Below are 15,530 nucleotides of genomic sequence, written 5' to 3' on the forward strand. Positions count from 1 at the left end.
GGGCCGTGTGGGGCCGGGGCGCCCTGGAGGCACCGCTGCCACCTGCCCCCGCGCAGGGACCCCGCCGGCCACAAAGCCACGCATTGTTGTGACAGCAGCCACGCATTGAGTGACAGAGATGCCTGGGCCTTCTGACCCAGCGGGGTGCACGGGAGAAAGCCGCTGTGGGGCATCCCCGGCCCCGCGTAGTCGCTGGCAGGGTGGCTGTGTCCCGTCCCGGAGCCCCAGGTTCCCTTCCCAAGGCTGCCGGGGGCCGGGCGGGCGCTTGGCAGCTGCACCAGCTGCCGGCGGAGAAAGAATTCCGTGACAATGGCGGCGGAGCAGAGCCAGGCAGCCGGCTGATGAATAATGCAAAGCTGCGCTTGCGGAGCGGCAGATGTCCTGTTTACCAACACGGCGGTGCAGGGCCGCAGCTCCCCGGCCGCGGCCCCTGTCCCCACCGCTGTCACCCCCTGCCCTGCGCCCACCACAGCACGATCCGGGCACAGAGGGGCTCCCCTGCCTCGCCATGGCAGCGTGGCTCCTCGAGTATCCTCACCGTGCCTTCACGGCTCCCTGAGCATCCCTGTGCAGCCGGAGGGGTTTTTGAGATGGGAGTTTCCATGGCAACAGAGCGGAATGGCGCCGGGAGCCGGGGGATGCGGGCGCTGGAGCCGGGCAGCGAGCGGGGCTGGGGCGGGGACGGGCGGCGGGGATGGCGGTGCCCGAGCCCCTCCGCGGCGGCTGGCAGCGACCGCCAGCCCCCACTCGTGTCCCGGGGGCGCCTGCTGGCCCGACTCAGCCGGGGAGGCTCCCGGCCGCTGCCTTTGGGGCCGGTGAAACCCCACAAGTCGGGTCGCTCAACTACAACCTGTTTATTATTATGGAGGTTTTTTCCCAGGCAAAGGAAGTCGGGAGCACTCGTGTCCCCACTTTGGTCTTCGGGGATGGGAGACAGGGCAAGGGGCGTTCTCGCCGCCTCCGGGACCGGGCACCTGCTGCGCTGGGCTTGAGCCGGGCCGTACCGAGCCGTACCGAGCCCGGCGACGGCTCGGCGGGCAGCCCCGCCCCGGCTCCCCCCGGGCGGCGGTGGGCGGGGGCCGGGCGGAGCGGGGCGCACGGCGCGGCACATCACAGCACGGCTCGGCACGGCACGGCTCGGCTCCGCTCCGCTCTCCCGCCATGGCATCCAAGTGCCCCAAGTGCGACAAGACCGTGTACTTCGGTGAGCGCATCCCCGGGGCCCGGCCCCGCATCCCCTTCCCCGCGCCCAGACGCATCCTCGGGACGTCAAAACGGTCCCCCAGCCCAGAGCCGGCGCTCATCCCCGCCTTCCCTTTCCCTGAGCCCCGGTGCATCCCTGCCTCCCCTTTTCCTCCGCCGGGATGTATCCGCCGCAGCTCCCCGCGGGGCTCACCCCGAGACCTGCCCGGCAGCAGCTCCTTGTCCCCCGCGGCGCCCCCGGAGTGGCCGCCGCCCCTCTGCGCTGCCCCGCACCCGCGGGCTGTGCCGAGGGCTGCTGCCGGCTGGCCCGGGGCAGGGGACGCAGAGCAAGTGGGTGATCCCGGACTCGCTGGGCTGGGGAGGGGAAGCAGACGGAGAGGAGCCCTGGGGTGTGTGCCCGCACCTGGGGTGCTGAGAGTGGCGTGGCTCCTGTCCCCAGGGTACCTGCTGCCTTGGCTCAGGGGAACCCAGCCCGCCCGGTCGGTGCTGGCACGGGGGCTCCCGGGATTCGGAGAATCTCTTGGCGCGGTTGGCAGCGGCAGGTGCAAACAAAACCTCCCAGCCGGTTTCTTTGATTCCCAGCAAACCCGGCCCCAGGTGTGCCGTTCACCTCTCCCTATCTCGCCTCGCAGTCAGCCCCCAGCGGGCTGTTCCCAGCCGGGAGAGCTAATGAAGGGTTTGGGGTTTCACGGGACTTTTCCAAAGGCAGCTCCTGGGCTCGGAGGTCCATCTCAGCACGCCTGGGCTGGGTTAGGGCAGCAGAGAGTCCCTGCAGGTCTCCGAGGGTCTTGCTTGGGGTTGTGGCTGGTCAGGATCTCTGGGAACCGGGGCTGGCGTGTCTCCTGTCGGGCAGCGCGGGCTGAGCGCCGCCGCCCGGCTCGCAGGGAGGTGGGAGCAGCGGCCGATCCTCGGCCTTGGTGCCCCCGAGACGCTGCCCCAGCCCGGAGCCTCCCCGGCAGTGACCTGAACCCTGGGGTGAGCACCCTTGGGACTCAGGATGGCTCTGGGATGGATCCAGAAGTCCAGCCCGAGCTGCCTCCGGACCTGCTGACCACGGGGTCCGGGTGGCCTGGGACTGCCCCCCTGCAGCCCTCCCTGCCCATCTCCTCCTGCTGCTCCGGGGTCCAGCCCCTGTTGCCTCAGTGTGTTTGTTTGCTGGAGAAATACCAAAAGGTCCTGATGATGTTTGAGCATTGGAGGCATTGGTGCTTTCATTCTTTTCCGGCCATCTCCAAGTAAACAGAGGGAAATAGGAATTTGCTGTCTTCCTCCTTTAAATAAACCTATTTGTGTGTGGGTGGGAAGGGCTTGGCCCCTTGGATATCTTTCTTTGTGTGAATCTTTTCCTTTTTAAGCAGAAAATGGTGCATACCCAGCCAGCTGGGCACTGATCCGGGGGCAGAGTTGCTCCTCTGGCTCCGGGGATGAGCCCGCCCTGCGTGGGGGGCTCGGGGCCGGGTCAGGGACCTCTGCCTCGCCGGAGGAGGAGGCCAGGCTGTGCCAGGAGGAGAAGCACCAGCCCGCAACAGTCTCTGTGCTCTTTTTCTCTCCCCACGTCCTTGTGGGTGTCCTGAGGCTGTGGTCTGGCGGGGAACAGGGCTGTACCCCTGCCCCAGCTGCGTGCCCGCTCTCTCTCCGGGAGGGTTTCTCTAAGAGCAGAGGTCCCTGTCCCGGTCTCCGCTGCTCCCCGTCCCTGCCCCGCGTGGGGACACCGGGCCCTACAGGCAGGGAGGAGGCAGGTGCCTGGCGGTGGGCAGTGCCAGCCCCCATCCCACATCTTCCCGCAGGGAATGCTGCCCCTGAGAGAGACTTGGGGAGAGGGGGTGCTGGTGAGCTGGAACGGGAGCAAGCCGAAAAACTTCTCTGTGCTTAGAGCTGAGATAGGCTGGAGCATGTCCCGGTTGATGCCTTGAGCTTTTCCTTGAGGAACCGCCCAGACTCTGGAAGGATCAACCTGAGTCCGTTTATTCAATACATAAAAGCTCCATGCAAAGTCTGAGCCGTCTTTCCGGGATGCGAATCCCGGGCTTTCCTCCCGGCGGGCCGCGTGCTTTGCTGGGAAGCCGACGGCAGCTCCCCGGCCGGGGTTTGGTGTCGCTCCTGAATTCCTGGGCCGGCCCGAAGCTTAGCGGGGAGGTGATTCATAAAGCCCCGCTTGTTCGGGAGCCTCCCTGCCTGTGCTGAATGAGCGCTGGCAGCTCGGGCTGCCCGAATGCCTGGGATTGCAGCCGCGGGTCATGTGTGAGAAACGCCGCCGGCTCCCGTTCCCGGCCCCGCGCCGGGAGAGCGGCTGCCCAGCGCCGGCACTCCTGGGTACCGATGGAAAACTCATTTCCAACATGCCTGTTGCTTCATGCTCCCTGGAAAAATCCAGTGGGCTCCTCCCTGCGCAGTCAGGAGGATGTGGGCGTTTCCTGAGCTACAGAATGAGCTTTTTTTCCTTTAAAAAGCACAGGGAAATATAAAAATAGGTTTGGGCCTTTTTTTTTTTTTTTTTTTTTTTTTTTTTTTTACAGGAGGTTGAGGTCTGTGACATTGTTTCCAGGAACAGTTGGGGCCAACTTTCCTGCTTTGGAAGGTTGGCTGGATGGAGTGAATGTTTAACTGGAGGAGCAGCCGGTGGGTGCAGGGCCAGCTCCCATCCCACGCTGGCAGGTGGCAGCGGGCTGGGCTCGGGGTTGGCTTTAGGTTATCACTTCTGGCAGGAAGCTCCGGAGGGACCAGAGTCTCCTGCAGCCAAACAGCCGCACAGTCCCCCAGCTCCCTTTCGCACTGCTAAGCCTTAAATGAGTTTTGCAGGGTCACCGGGAGGAGCCCTGGCCAAGCCTTTCCGCCTCCCATCCTTTCTTCCCAGGACAGCGGGGGTTGTGGCAGCGGGGGGTTTCCTGTTTTCCCATCCCGAGCACGAGGCAGGCACAATCCCCTGGGATGCAGCAAGCACACGTGCCGTGGGGTCCGGCTTTTTGGGAGCTCACTGCACGTGCTGGGGAGTGTGAGGGCTGGTGGGAGGCTCGCTTTGGTTGGAAAGGGGCGTCATGAAAGCAGGTGGGAGTCACTCAGTAGCCCCCAGGCCTAAAGCTGCTTTTCAGGGTTGGTTTGCCGGGAGAATTCCAGAGCGGGACTGAGGACACGGACACATCCAGCTGGGAAGAGAGGAGGCCCCAAGCCCAGCGGGCTGCCAGGGGCCTGCAGTGGACCCCTGACCTCGGGGTCACCCTGGGGGCAGCAGGACATGGGGTGCAGCCAGGTGTGGGGTGTTCTCCCTGCAGAGCACGGCACCGCTGGGTCAGCCCGGCGAAATTCAAGCTGCAGAAGCCGCTCTGCAATTAATAAGTAACTGCTGTCCTTGGCTTCAGGCAGGGAGACGGTTGGACAGGAGAGGCAGGAGGGCTTGATTCCATTACAGCCGTCCCTAACAAAGGAAGCGGCTCTTCAAGTGCAGCCGGTGCAGTGTCGGCACAGCCGTGGCCCTCCAGCACGGAGCGGGCTGGGCTCCTTGGGAACTGCCTCCTCCCAGGTCTGGGAGTGTCAGTGGACCTTGCAGAATGGTAACTAAGGATGCTCCACTTCCGTGCTCCCCGCGCAGAGCCCTGCTGGGTGGAGGGATGCCTCTGTGGGAAGCTGAAGAGCAGGCTGATTAGCATCAGTTTTTCCCTCAGGAAAAAAGCACAAAAATCATCTGTAGGAGTGTGGAACAGGGCGGTGTGAGGGCTGGGTCCCCTTGCTCTTGTTTCCTGGGCTTTGCTGGGGCTCCTGACAGTGTGGGGCTGTGGGTGCTGGAGGCTTGGAGCTGGCAGGCAGCTCCCTGCAAACCCAGGGCCAGTCCTGGGTGACTCAGTTTGGTGTCTGGATTATAGAGTCCTGCACCCGTGTCCCAGCTTCTGGGCAGACAGAGATCCTCGTGTTCCCAGGCTCCCTCACAGTCCCTGGCAGGAGCACAGGGATGGGGAGAGGTGAGGTGATGGGACTGGAAAGAGAAGTCAAGGAAAGGTGGAGCAGGAACACCCAAGCAAGAAGTAATGGAAAATCTGTCACCACAGTGTTGCAATCAAATGCAGAGCCTGGGGCGTGAGCCGTGATGCCACTTCTGGTTGTGGCGGGATCGTGGTGCCCGTTGCTCCTGCAAGGGCCCTGACCTACCAGGGAGGTGATGGTGGGAGATAGGTACTGGCACGAGGGTGGGGAGAGGTGTCCCACCATCCTGCTGTGCACTTGCTAGTGGGGAGCACCAGTGCTGCAGCCCCAAGGGAGACTCTGAGCGTCCTCAGCCCTGGGCTGAACCCTGCTTGGAGCTGTGGGGGGCCAGCAGGATGGGGAGGTGAGGAGCCATGGGGCAGGAGGGGCACTTCTACAAGCTTGGCTGCTCCAGCACGTCCCACAATCCTGCTCTTGCTGAAACGGGCCAGGAAACTGTCTTATTCTCCTGGCACTGCCTGCCAGAGATGACATCTCAGTGTGCAGAGGAAAGGAACAGAGTGCTCTGAACCAACAACTACCCAGGGAGTGGTCTGCATGTGTGCCTGCCTGTGCCCAGCTCTCACTGGCCGCTCTGCCCCTGGCTGTGTGGCAGGCGAGGGGAGGGCTGCAGGTGGGCCGCTGATTTTTCTGGTGGTGTCCCTTGGCAGTGTGGGCTGTGTCCTCTGCACTCCCCGGGGTCCTGTCTGCTGTGCCTCACATGCAGGGCTGCTATGCAGCTGAAAAGCAGCTGATTCCTTGGGCTCAGCCCTGGCTGAACCTAGTGCCTGGTTGGAAACACCGCTGATCCTCTCCCAGCACAGACACAGCCAAGCTGCCCAACCTCAAATCCATCCCATTCAGATGCTGCTCGACGAAACCCTGTGGAAAATGGCAAGGGACTTGCTGGAGGCTGCAAACCAGAGTGGGAGATTGGGAGATTGCTCCTGGCCAGGGAAGTGCCTGCAGTAGGTGAGGCTGTGTCAGAGGAGAGGCAGGGAGAGGCAGGGTGGATGGGAGCAGTGCTGTGCATCAGGGCTGCGGCTGGGAATCAAACAACCACCTCCTGCACCCGAGTGGCTCGGCTTTGCAGGGTTCGGATCCCAGGGAAGATCTTGTCTCTCCCCTTGGCTGGGAGCGGGAGCCCTCCTGGGACATTCCCTGTTCCCCTCGGCCGTGCTCTGAGGCAAGGCCGTTCTGAGCTGGCTTTGTTGCACACTTGGAGGGAGCCCAGCACGCTGGAGGGCTGCCTTGCCTTACTGCAGGGAAGCTAAATATATATGTTTGGCCACAAATCAGGGTGCGGTGTAACCGTGAGCACCGGCTGGGGGCTGGGGGAGAGGAGCTGCCCGGCAGTGCCTGAGGAGGGCAGGGCAGGGCTGGGGAGGCGCTGTAAGGGGCGCGGGGAGCAGGGCAGGGCAGGGCAGCGTGGCTGGGACACAGCCTGCCATGGCAAGGGCAGGGAATCCTCAACCTGTCCTTCCACCTTTTCCATCTCCTGGCCACTTTGTGAGGAACTGGGGAAGGGATGAGGCTGCTGGCTTATGGCTCTTGGCTTTGTTTCCAGCCATTTACCAGGCTCTTTTCCTTGCACTTTTCTTTCTTCATTCCTTTGTGTCTGCAATGCTTTGAAGTGCATCTACAGTCAGTCTGACAGCATCCCTCTCTGCCAGGGATGCCTGTCGCTGGATCCCTGTGGGGACTTGGCGTCCTTGCTGCCAGACCGGGCTTTGTCAGCCCTTGCCCGTGCCCTCCCAGGGCTGTGGCAGGATGGATGGGGCACAGCCCAGCCCTTTGCAGAGACGCAGCTGCAGCTACGATTCCTTCTGCTGAATAAGCCTCCTCCTGGGAGCAGCACTGACGTCAGGCTGTGGAAATACCTGTGCGAGGGCCCGGGGCTGGCTCGGTGCGGCCAGCGGCACAGAAACTGGGAGGAGAGGTGCTGTCTTCCCATCCTGAGAAAATGCGCCCACCTCTGGCCTGTGCCAGCTGCTTTGTCTGGGCACGGCTGTAATTAAGGGCTGAGCCGCGTTGTCTCTGGGGCGGGGCTGCTCTGGAGCCATGAGATCAGTCTGCCTTGACAGCCCCCTCGGCTTTTAACCTGCTCCGGGCCTCTGGTGTCCCTCGGCAGTGTGGGCTGCATCCCCTGCACAGAGCAAATCCAGCCCACAGCTACGTCCTGCTGCCAGACGTGTACCCGGCTGTGCCTCCACCTCTCCTTGGGGATGTTTTCCCTGGGGAGAGGTTTATCATCCATGGGCAGCCCGTGCCACCCCCACCCACGGCAGTGTGGGTAACACAGGGCTGGCAAAACCCTGAGTCACACGCAGCCGTGGCAGAGGCCGAATTCCTGCAGTCAAGCACCCTTAACCCGGCCCTTCCAGGAGGTGCTGCGCAGCTGGTTTCAGTTCGGCCGGCTCCAGCGTAAGGTGGGATTCAGGGGCCCGAGCAGGATGTGCGTGCGCTCAGTGTGATGTGAGAGCACGGGGCACGGCCTTTGGTGGCAGAGGCTGTGTGCAGTGACACGGCTGCCCTGTGCCATCCCCTGCTCCCTGCTCAGAGCCCGGCCCGGCCCCGCACTGCCCAGCCCCGGGCGGCCCCTGCGGGGTGACCCCCGGCGTTGCGGGGTGAGGAGCGGGGCTCTCCCGGCAGCAGGAGGATGTGGCCAGAGCCTTTTTCCTCCGGAGCTGATGCAATAGCGGAGCAGCTGTGGCCGAGTGACAGGAAATCTGGGCGCTGGTCCTTTCCCTCCGCACTGATTTATGGGACGCTGTGGCCGCAGGCTGCTGCCCTGGAAATGGGCTGGGGTGGCTCCAAGCCGCTTCCTCTGCTCGGTGCAAACAATGCCTTCTGGAACGCCATCCCGCCTGTGCCGGTCCCGGATGCATCCCCCGGGAATCCTTGTTTGCAGCCAGAGGATGCCGGAGCAGCCTCCGGGCGGCATTTCCATCCGGAGGCGAGGGTGGCCCCCGTGGTTCCCGGGCTGTCCCTGCGCTCCGGGTGCTCCGGGCCGCCTCCTCCCGCCTGCCCCAGCCCCTGCCACGGGCCGCGCGTGCCTCTTGGGATGCACTGGCAGGGGGGTGCAGCTGCCAGGAAGGAGCAAGGATTTCCATCTGCTGAAATATTATCGGGGGTGGGGGGTGGTCATTGGGGGAGCATTTTGTGTCGCGGGAGCGGGAAGGAGCTGGTGGGGGCTGCGGCCGGCTATCATTGCCATGGCCTCTGGAAAACATCCGCCGGGAGCTTCCTCCTTGCTCTGTCGCCGTGGCCGTGGCGGCGCTGGGTCGGGGCAGGGGGGCGCTGGGGGTGACGCAGCCGGAGCACAGCCTGGCCTGGCTGTGTGTGCATCCACTGTGACAAAGCCGAGTGGTTCTTTGGCCGCGAGCCCCTGGCTCGGCTTTCAGCCCATCACGCTCCGTTTCCCTCCCTGGTCAGCCCGGGGAGGAGCCCGTTCCTGCCGGGAGGGCTGGGAGGATGGCCCAAGGACAACGGGGTGGTGGGACCTCCGTGTTCCCCTTGCTTCTGGGGAATCCCTGGGTTCTGGGGGGCCTGGGGGCTGTTCTCTGCCTACGGCTGGTTCTCTGCTTCCAGACAGAGGTGAGGGCTGCCCAGGAAAAGGAGGGCAGCTCTGGCCCTGGCCCCTGCCTCGTGTGCTGCTTTCTGTGTGGGGCTGGGGAGACACGAGCCCTCCTGAGCCCCTGGGCTTGGAGCCGGCAGGGATTAGCCCTGGCAACTTTGAGTGGGCAGGCACAGACCCCTGGCTGTGGTGGGGCATCCCTTTGCCCTACTGCCTGGTACTGCCCGGGTTTGGTTCAACAGCCTGCGTGTCATCAGCAGGAGGTGGACTTGGAGTTTCTTCCAACTGATGTGAGTCCCCAAAGTCCATCTTCCACGTGCTTGCTTGGGGATACTCTAAGGAGTCTCCTGTGGGCCCCGGTGCCATGGCTCTGCCTGGTCACATTGCCCCTCCCACCACCGGCCGCCCTACTTTGCACTGGGATGGAATTTTTGGGTGGTGATGCCATCGTTTTGGCTTATCTTGGCCTTGTGGCATGCCCCGGATGCAGCTGTTTGCCTTGGAGGAGGGTGGCTCTAGGAGGCAGGACCTGCCCTTTGGGGAGCTCTTGACCCCCATCTTGACTGGAGGCAAACAGGTGACATTTGCTGGGGTCCTTGGGGAGAAACCTGACATCACAGAGGAGATCTTCTCACGGATCGGGGCCAGCTCTGGTTGCGCTTTTATTTGCTTGTTAAATATTTTATTTGGCTCTCCTGATTTAGTTTTACGGTGGCTTTAACGGGCTCACACTGTTTTCCAGCTGTCTCTGCACATGTGCAGGACAGAGGGAGGGCCAGCAGGAATCCGTGGGGGGCACAAGGCAGCCTGCGGCCACCCAGGAGCTGTGAGGGAGAAGGGAGAAGGCTGGGCATGCAAGAGGAGCATCGGCAGCCTGTGCTGCCTCGCAGGATGCTCCTGGAGACCTACAGCTCAGGGCCAGATGGAAGGATTGTATTCGTATTCATACAAGCAGTCTCAAAGCATTTGCCTTCCCAGAATTTGCCCACGGATGCTTTGACACTGTTTTCAGAGCTGGCAGCGAGTTGCTCTGCAGGTCTGTGGCCATGCAAGGACTATGGCTGCGCACCCATCTGCACGTCGTGCCTCTTCCCGGCTTGGGGGCGACTGGGACAGCTGTTTTCCAGCGCCAGCTGTCCATCCCGGCTGACAGTGGAGGCCGTCTGTCATCCCCTCCTCCTGGGAGCATCTTTGGAGCTGCAGCTCCCCGGGGAGAGGCTGGGTGTGCGTGGGGGGACTGTGACTGCACGGGCGGGGTGGGCATGGAAACGCCAAATATTTGAATGGGAGTGAAGTCATTCCGGGTAACGTGGTGGGTAAAAATAGACACGGAGAGTAGGAAAGAAAATGCTACCGTTGCTGGACTGGTGCGTGGGAAAGAGCGGCTGTGGGATGGCAGCTGGGTGGTGTCCTGCTTTCAGCTGGGATAGGGTTAATCTTCTCCTTAAACAGCTGGCGCAGTGCTGTGAGGGGTCAGGGAGCCGCGGGGGCTGTGCCCACGTCCCACAGGGCTGCAGGGCGCTGGGGGCTGCAGCAGAGTGGCCCTTGTTCCCTGCAGCCTGGCTGATGTGCAGCCCCTCTCAAGCGCAGCCCCCCGTGCTTCCCACAGCCTGGCTTCCCCAGGGGCTTCGGCGGCTGCTGGGCAGTGGCTCACCCCTCTCTCGTGTCCTCTGCAGCCGAGAAGGTGTCTTCCCTGGGCAAGGACTGGCACAAGTTCTGCCTCAAGTGTGAGCGATGCAACAAGACGCTGACCCCGGGTGGGCATGCTGAGGTAAGAGCTGCCGGGGCAGGGTGGGAGCTGTGCCGGCACGCAGGGGCCAGGTGGGATGGGAATCCCAAGAGCAGGGCTGGGGCAGGTATCTGATGCCACGTGGAGGCGCTGTCCCCGCGGCACGCAAGGCCAGCAGAACACACTGCGGCTTCAAACGCTGCTGCAGCAGCTCTGGGTGCTTTTGTGCACAGCCCTGGGCAAGCCACAGAGTGGTGCTGGCACCACGTCTGGTGTCCCTGCTCTGTCACCCTGGGCTCCCAGGCAGCTGCGGTGGGGCTTGGCATGGCCCAGTAAGCAGTTGAAGCTCCATGCGCTGGACAGACTTTGTGGGCATTGCACAGGCTTTGGAGAGGTGTGTGTGCTGAGAGCCTGCACTGACCTGTGCTTAAAAACACCAAGAACTGGGAATGCCTGGGTTGTCACGGCAACGAGAGCTCGGCCCTGGTGCTCTCTGTGCCCCGGAGCTGTGCTGGAGCGTGATGATGCCACTGCTGCCCCCAGCGCCCGGGAGTGTCAAGGCGCCATGCTGGTGGTCGCAGCTGCTCACGCTTAGGAGCAACTGTATTTTTCCTATGCAGTGTCCCTGGGTGCCCTGGTGCCCTGGGTTTGCACAGCACCTGTCATTCCACAGTGTCACCAGCTCCTTAGCTTGGCTCTAGCAGGCAGCACAGCTGGGAGCAGCAGGGACAGCCATGCTGGTGGCCCCCAGCCCGTGGGCAAAGCGGGGCCTGTCCTGCCAGCGAGGTGGATCTGTGCTCCAGGTGGAGTTAAGCCCAGAAGATTTGCTGCTTCTCCATATAAGGTTGGATTCTGTTCCCACAGGGGATGGCAGCCAAGCCCCACTGACTGTGCCGGCAGCAGATTTGGCCCTTCCCTGCTTTTTCTCCCTCCTTTTGAGCAGGCTAGGTTGGAAAGGTGTCACAGGGAGACCAGTTAAATGTTTACCCTCCCCTCTGGCATGGTAACGCAGTGAGCAAGCTCAGTTATGCCTTGCAATATTTTGCAGCTGCCTTTGGGCCGCCCACAGCCTTCTCACTGCCCCAGCCTCACCCCCGGCTGTCCCGGCCCTCGTCTTTGGCATGGCCCCTCTGCTCAGCTGCCACCCTGCCCTTCGTGGGCAAGGAGCCCCTCCTTGCAGCAGAAGGGTGGAAGGCAGGAGCACGGAGCAGAAACAGGGCTGAGATGCTGAGTGGGGCCAAGCAGGCGATGGGGTGGGATCCTGCCTGAGCACAGGCTCCCAGTGGGTTTTCTATCCAGGGCAGTGTGTGTGGCAGTCCTGCTGGCCCCCAGCTCCAGCCACAAACACTCTTTCTTTTCTGTTAGACTGGGTTCCAGCTGGCCCATGAGAAACGGCAGTGGGGAGTTCCGGGGCTTATCGCCTGCCTCATGCCTTCCTGTGATAATGGCCCAGACGATAGTGGGGTCGATAGCAGCTGGGCTGGGACCAGTGCCCATCTGGGGCCTCTGATCTCGGGCCAAGGAGAGGGAGAGGGGAAGCTCAGAGCTCCCACGGTGCTCCGAGCACCCGGGAGTGGCCTGGCTGTGCACAGGATGCTGAGGGGGTGAGGCCATGCCTTGCTGGGTTGAGTGCCACACGGCTGGGCCAGGGCATGGAGCTGCCCATGGCTGAGCTGCCGTGGCTGCTGGTGCTCCAGCCCCAGGGCACAACAGCTCGGCTGCTTGGTGCAGGCAAAACCCCTGAATGCTCAGGTCGGGTCAGGCTGATGCTGCAGACCCTTAACTGAGTGCATTTTAGGGTGCAGGCATGGCCACAGTGATCTCTGCACACCAGAGAACCAAGGTGCTCCTGAGGGAACCGTGGTCACTGCTCAGTATCCTAACGCTGCCCTCTTTCCCCAGCACGATGGGAAGCCCTTCTGCCACAAGCCCTGTTACGCCACACTGTTCGGCCCCAAAGGTACGTCTGCGTCCCCCCGCCTGTGGGGCTGTGCTCAGGGCTGCAGGAGGGGCCAGGTCCCTTCATCCCCACTGGTGGCCTCAGCAACACCCCAGATACCAGGCTAGCATGGGCTAAGCATCAAGCCAGCAAATTGCAGTCCCAGGCCTGCTGTCTGCTTGTGCAGAGGGAGAGAAGAGCTGCCAGAAGGAAGGGAGGGAGGAGTCTATTCTGACAGCTGCCCTTTTTTTTTTTTTTTTTTTTTTTAATTTTAAAAGAAACAAATTCCCATTCAGACAGAAGGTGGAGTCACTCTCCTATCCCAGATGTGGCTGGAGAAAGCCTGGGTCAGGAGAAAGCAAGCCGGGGCTGAGGTGCAGCAGTGGCCCCCGGCTCAGCGGGGCTGGGGGAGATGGGACAGGGGGCTGGGGGATGATGGAGACCCCAGGCCACTGCAGCCTCTCTGTCCCTCTGCAGGGGTGAACATCGGTGGTGCTGGGTCCTACATCTACGATAAGCCGCAGATCGAGGGGCAGACTGCCCCAGGACCCATCGAGCACCCGGTGAAGGTGGAGGAGAGGAAGGTGAACGCTGCACCTCCCAAGGGACCCAGCAAAGGTGAGGGGCAGGGCAGGACTGGCAGCCTGGCCCTTTGCCATGCTGGGAAGCCAGTGCAGAGCCACCGTGTTTGGTGGTGGTGTGGGCTGCAGGGTTTGTGTGTGGGGTCCACCCCACCCTGGTGTGTCCTGGCTGAGATGTCCCCCCACTTCCCAGGCACATGTCCTCTTTTCTTCCAGCCTCCAGTGTGACCACCTTCACCGGGGAGCCCAACATGTGCCCACGCTGTGGCAAGAGAGTCTACTTTGGTAAGGTGGTGAGTGGGCAGTGTGTGCTTGCTTTGAGGTGGCATGGCCCCATGGGGTGGCAAAACCCCATGGGGCTGGGCCCTGTGCAGGAGCCCCGGGGCATGCAGAGAGGTTGGGAGTGGGGTTTGGATCAGAGAGGAGGTTGTGAGTACAGAGGGATGTGCCTGAGCAGCCTTCAGGGGAGGGTCCTCTTGGATATACTCCTGGCTGCAGGGCTTTATCTGCATTGTGTCCCCTACTGTCACCTCCCACATGGTAAGAGCTGTCCTCAGTCATCCTGTGTCAGCTGCGAGGCACCAGAGGGGTGGGAGGGATGTGTGAGGCTGGAGATCCTGAGGGCTCTCCTGGGATTTTGTGATATCCCCATGGGGAATGCTACTCCCCAGGATGTTGCAGGGGGCTGGTGTGACCCTCCCTCCTTTGTCCCACTGCAGCCGAGAAGGTGACTTCGCTGGGGAAGGACTGGCACCGTCCCTGCCTACGCTGTGAGCGCTGCAGCAAGACACTGACCCCAGGGGGCCATGCCGAGGTAAGGGTGTGCCAGCCTCAGAACCCTGGCCTGCACACCTGGGGATGCCAGTGGGGCATGGCTGAGATGTCCCAAGCCATCCCGATGGCATCCACCGCCTTTGCAGGAGGGCAGGGCTGGGAGGAGCAGCCCCTTAGCCTGGGGGAGTGCTGGGGCTCTTGAGGTGTCTGCAGGGGAAGAGCAAGAGAGGTGCCCAGCCAGGCAGACATGTCCTGCACACTGGATTTTCCCTGGCCCCCAGCCCAGGTGACAAGTTTTTCTCTCTGCCCTGCATAGCACGATGGACAGCCATACTGCCACAAGCCCTGCTACGGGATCCTCTTTGGGCCAAAGGGTGAGTTCCTGGGGGCACATGGGCTGGGCACCCCGTCCAGGGGCATGTGCCCTGCGTGGGCTGCCACTCCCAGTGCTCATGCCTCCACCCAGAGGGGACATCTCCCTGGAGTGTGCCAGCTGCCCGCCCGTGTCCTCACCCTCCTGTTTCTTGCCCCATGCAGGTGTCAACACCGGAGCTGTGGGAAGCTACATCTATGACAAAGACCCTGAGGCAAAGAACCAGCCCTAGACAGCATCCTCACCCGTGTGCCCACATGCTCTGTGCCCCTCCTGTACTAACCTCCTGCTCCCAGCCCGAGCAGACCCTCACCAGGCTGGCCACGGAGCTGTGCCCTCTCTGCTGTCTCTACTCCGGGCAGGACAGCCCTGCCCCTGGGTTATTATATAGTCTCTAATATAAGCTTCAGTGTTTTAAGGTGAAGGTAGAAGGTATCTCTGATGGTTCCCAATGTGCTCTGCCCTCCCTAGCCCTCCCACCAGCCCCTCGAGTGTGGGAGGCAGCAGGGCTGGTATGGGGATGTCCCTGTGTGCAGGGGATGGCAGGTGGCACCCTAAGGGCTGAGGGTAAGGGAAGGTGGTGGCAGGAGTCCCACCACTGGAGGGTGCTCCATGTCCTCCATGCTGTAACACAGTGCTTGGGGTGAGGGTGCCCAGCCGTGTTCCTCACCAGCTGCTGGAGATGCGTGACACCTGGCAGCACTGCCCTTCTCCTGGCCCTTTCCAGGCTCCATGCCCTGGCTCTCACTGTCCCTGTCCGGACTTCAGGTCTGGCAGCTCCCTCCATCCCTATGTTTGAATCCCTGTAGGTGCACCCAGGCAGGTGGCCCAGCCTGCTCTGTGGGCTGGTTTAGGTTGGTGCCCCCTCAGCCTGATCCCCCTGGAGGCACAGCCTGTGCCAGGGGGCACCCGGCAGCTGCAGCCCTGGTGGAGGGGGCTCCCCTCTCCCCACCTTGGAGGACAGAGCACATTGGGCTGGTGGCCTGGGCAGCAGGACTTCCCCCTACTTCCCAGAGCCAGAGGTTTCTCATCATTGTTGTTTATTTATAAGCAGTTGTACATGTGCTCCTTGCTTTGGAGAATGACACGTGCCCCCCATCTCAGCCGTCCCCCCGTGCATGCCCAGCCCTGCTGCTGCCCAGGAGGGCAGGGAGAAGGCTGGGGCAGGGCACCCGCCAGGGCAGCGAGCCCTGGGTGCCAGCACCCCACTCTCTTCAGGCTCCCTGTGCTGCTGCAGGGCTGACTTTTGTTACTTGCTGACAATAAAGGTTTTGAGAGATGTGTCGTGCAGCTCAGCTCCGGGTGGAGGGGGAGGAAGCCGTGTACACCACACAGCGTCCCTCGGGTCCCGTGACAAGGTGGGACCCTGCTGCTGCGGTCCTATCCCAGCTGGCTCCTCC

The 15,530-nt window shown here is 62.6% G+C and overlaps 1 protein-coding gene across 1 annotated transcript; it reads left to right on the forward strand.

The window, feature by feature from the left end:
• The first annotated feature begins 1,092 nt into the window (after positions 1-1,092).
• On the forward strand, positions 1,093-15,409 carry CRIP2 (cysteine rich protein 2). The gene is made up of 8 exons (XM_066324860.1): positions 1,093-1,204; positions 10,411-10,505; positions 12,366-12,423; positions 12,880-13,020; positions 13,200-13,268; positions 13,703-13,797; positions 14,074-14,131; positions 14,295-15,409. The coding sequence occupies exons 1-8, from the start codon at positions 1,162-1,164 to the stop codon at positions 14,360-14,362; spliced, it is 627 nt and encodes a 208-aa protein (XP_066180957.1). The 5' UTR covers positions 1,093-1,161; the 3' UTR covers positions 14,363-15,409.
• Positions 15,410-15,530: the final 121 nt, after the last annotated feature.

This window comes from Sylvia atricapilla, chromosome 9, assembly GCF_009819655.1.
Source record: "Sylvia atricapilla isolate bSylAtr1 chromosome 9, bSylAtr1.pri, whole genome shotgun sequence".
NCBI classification, from domain to species: Eukaryota; Metazoa; Chordata; class Aves; order Passeriformes; family Sylviidae; genus Sylvia; species Sylvia atricapilla.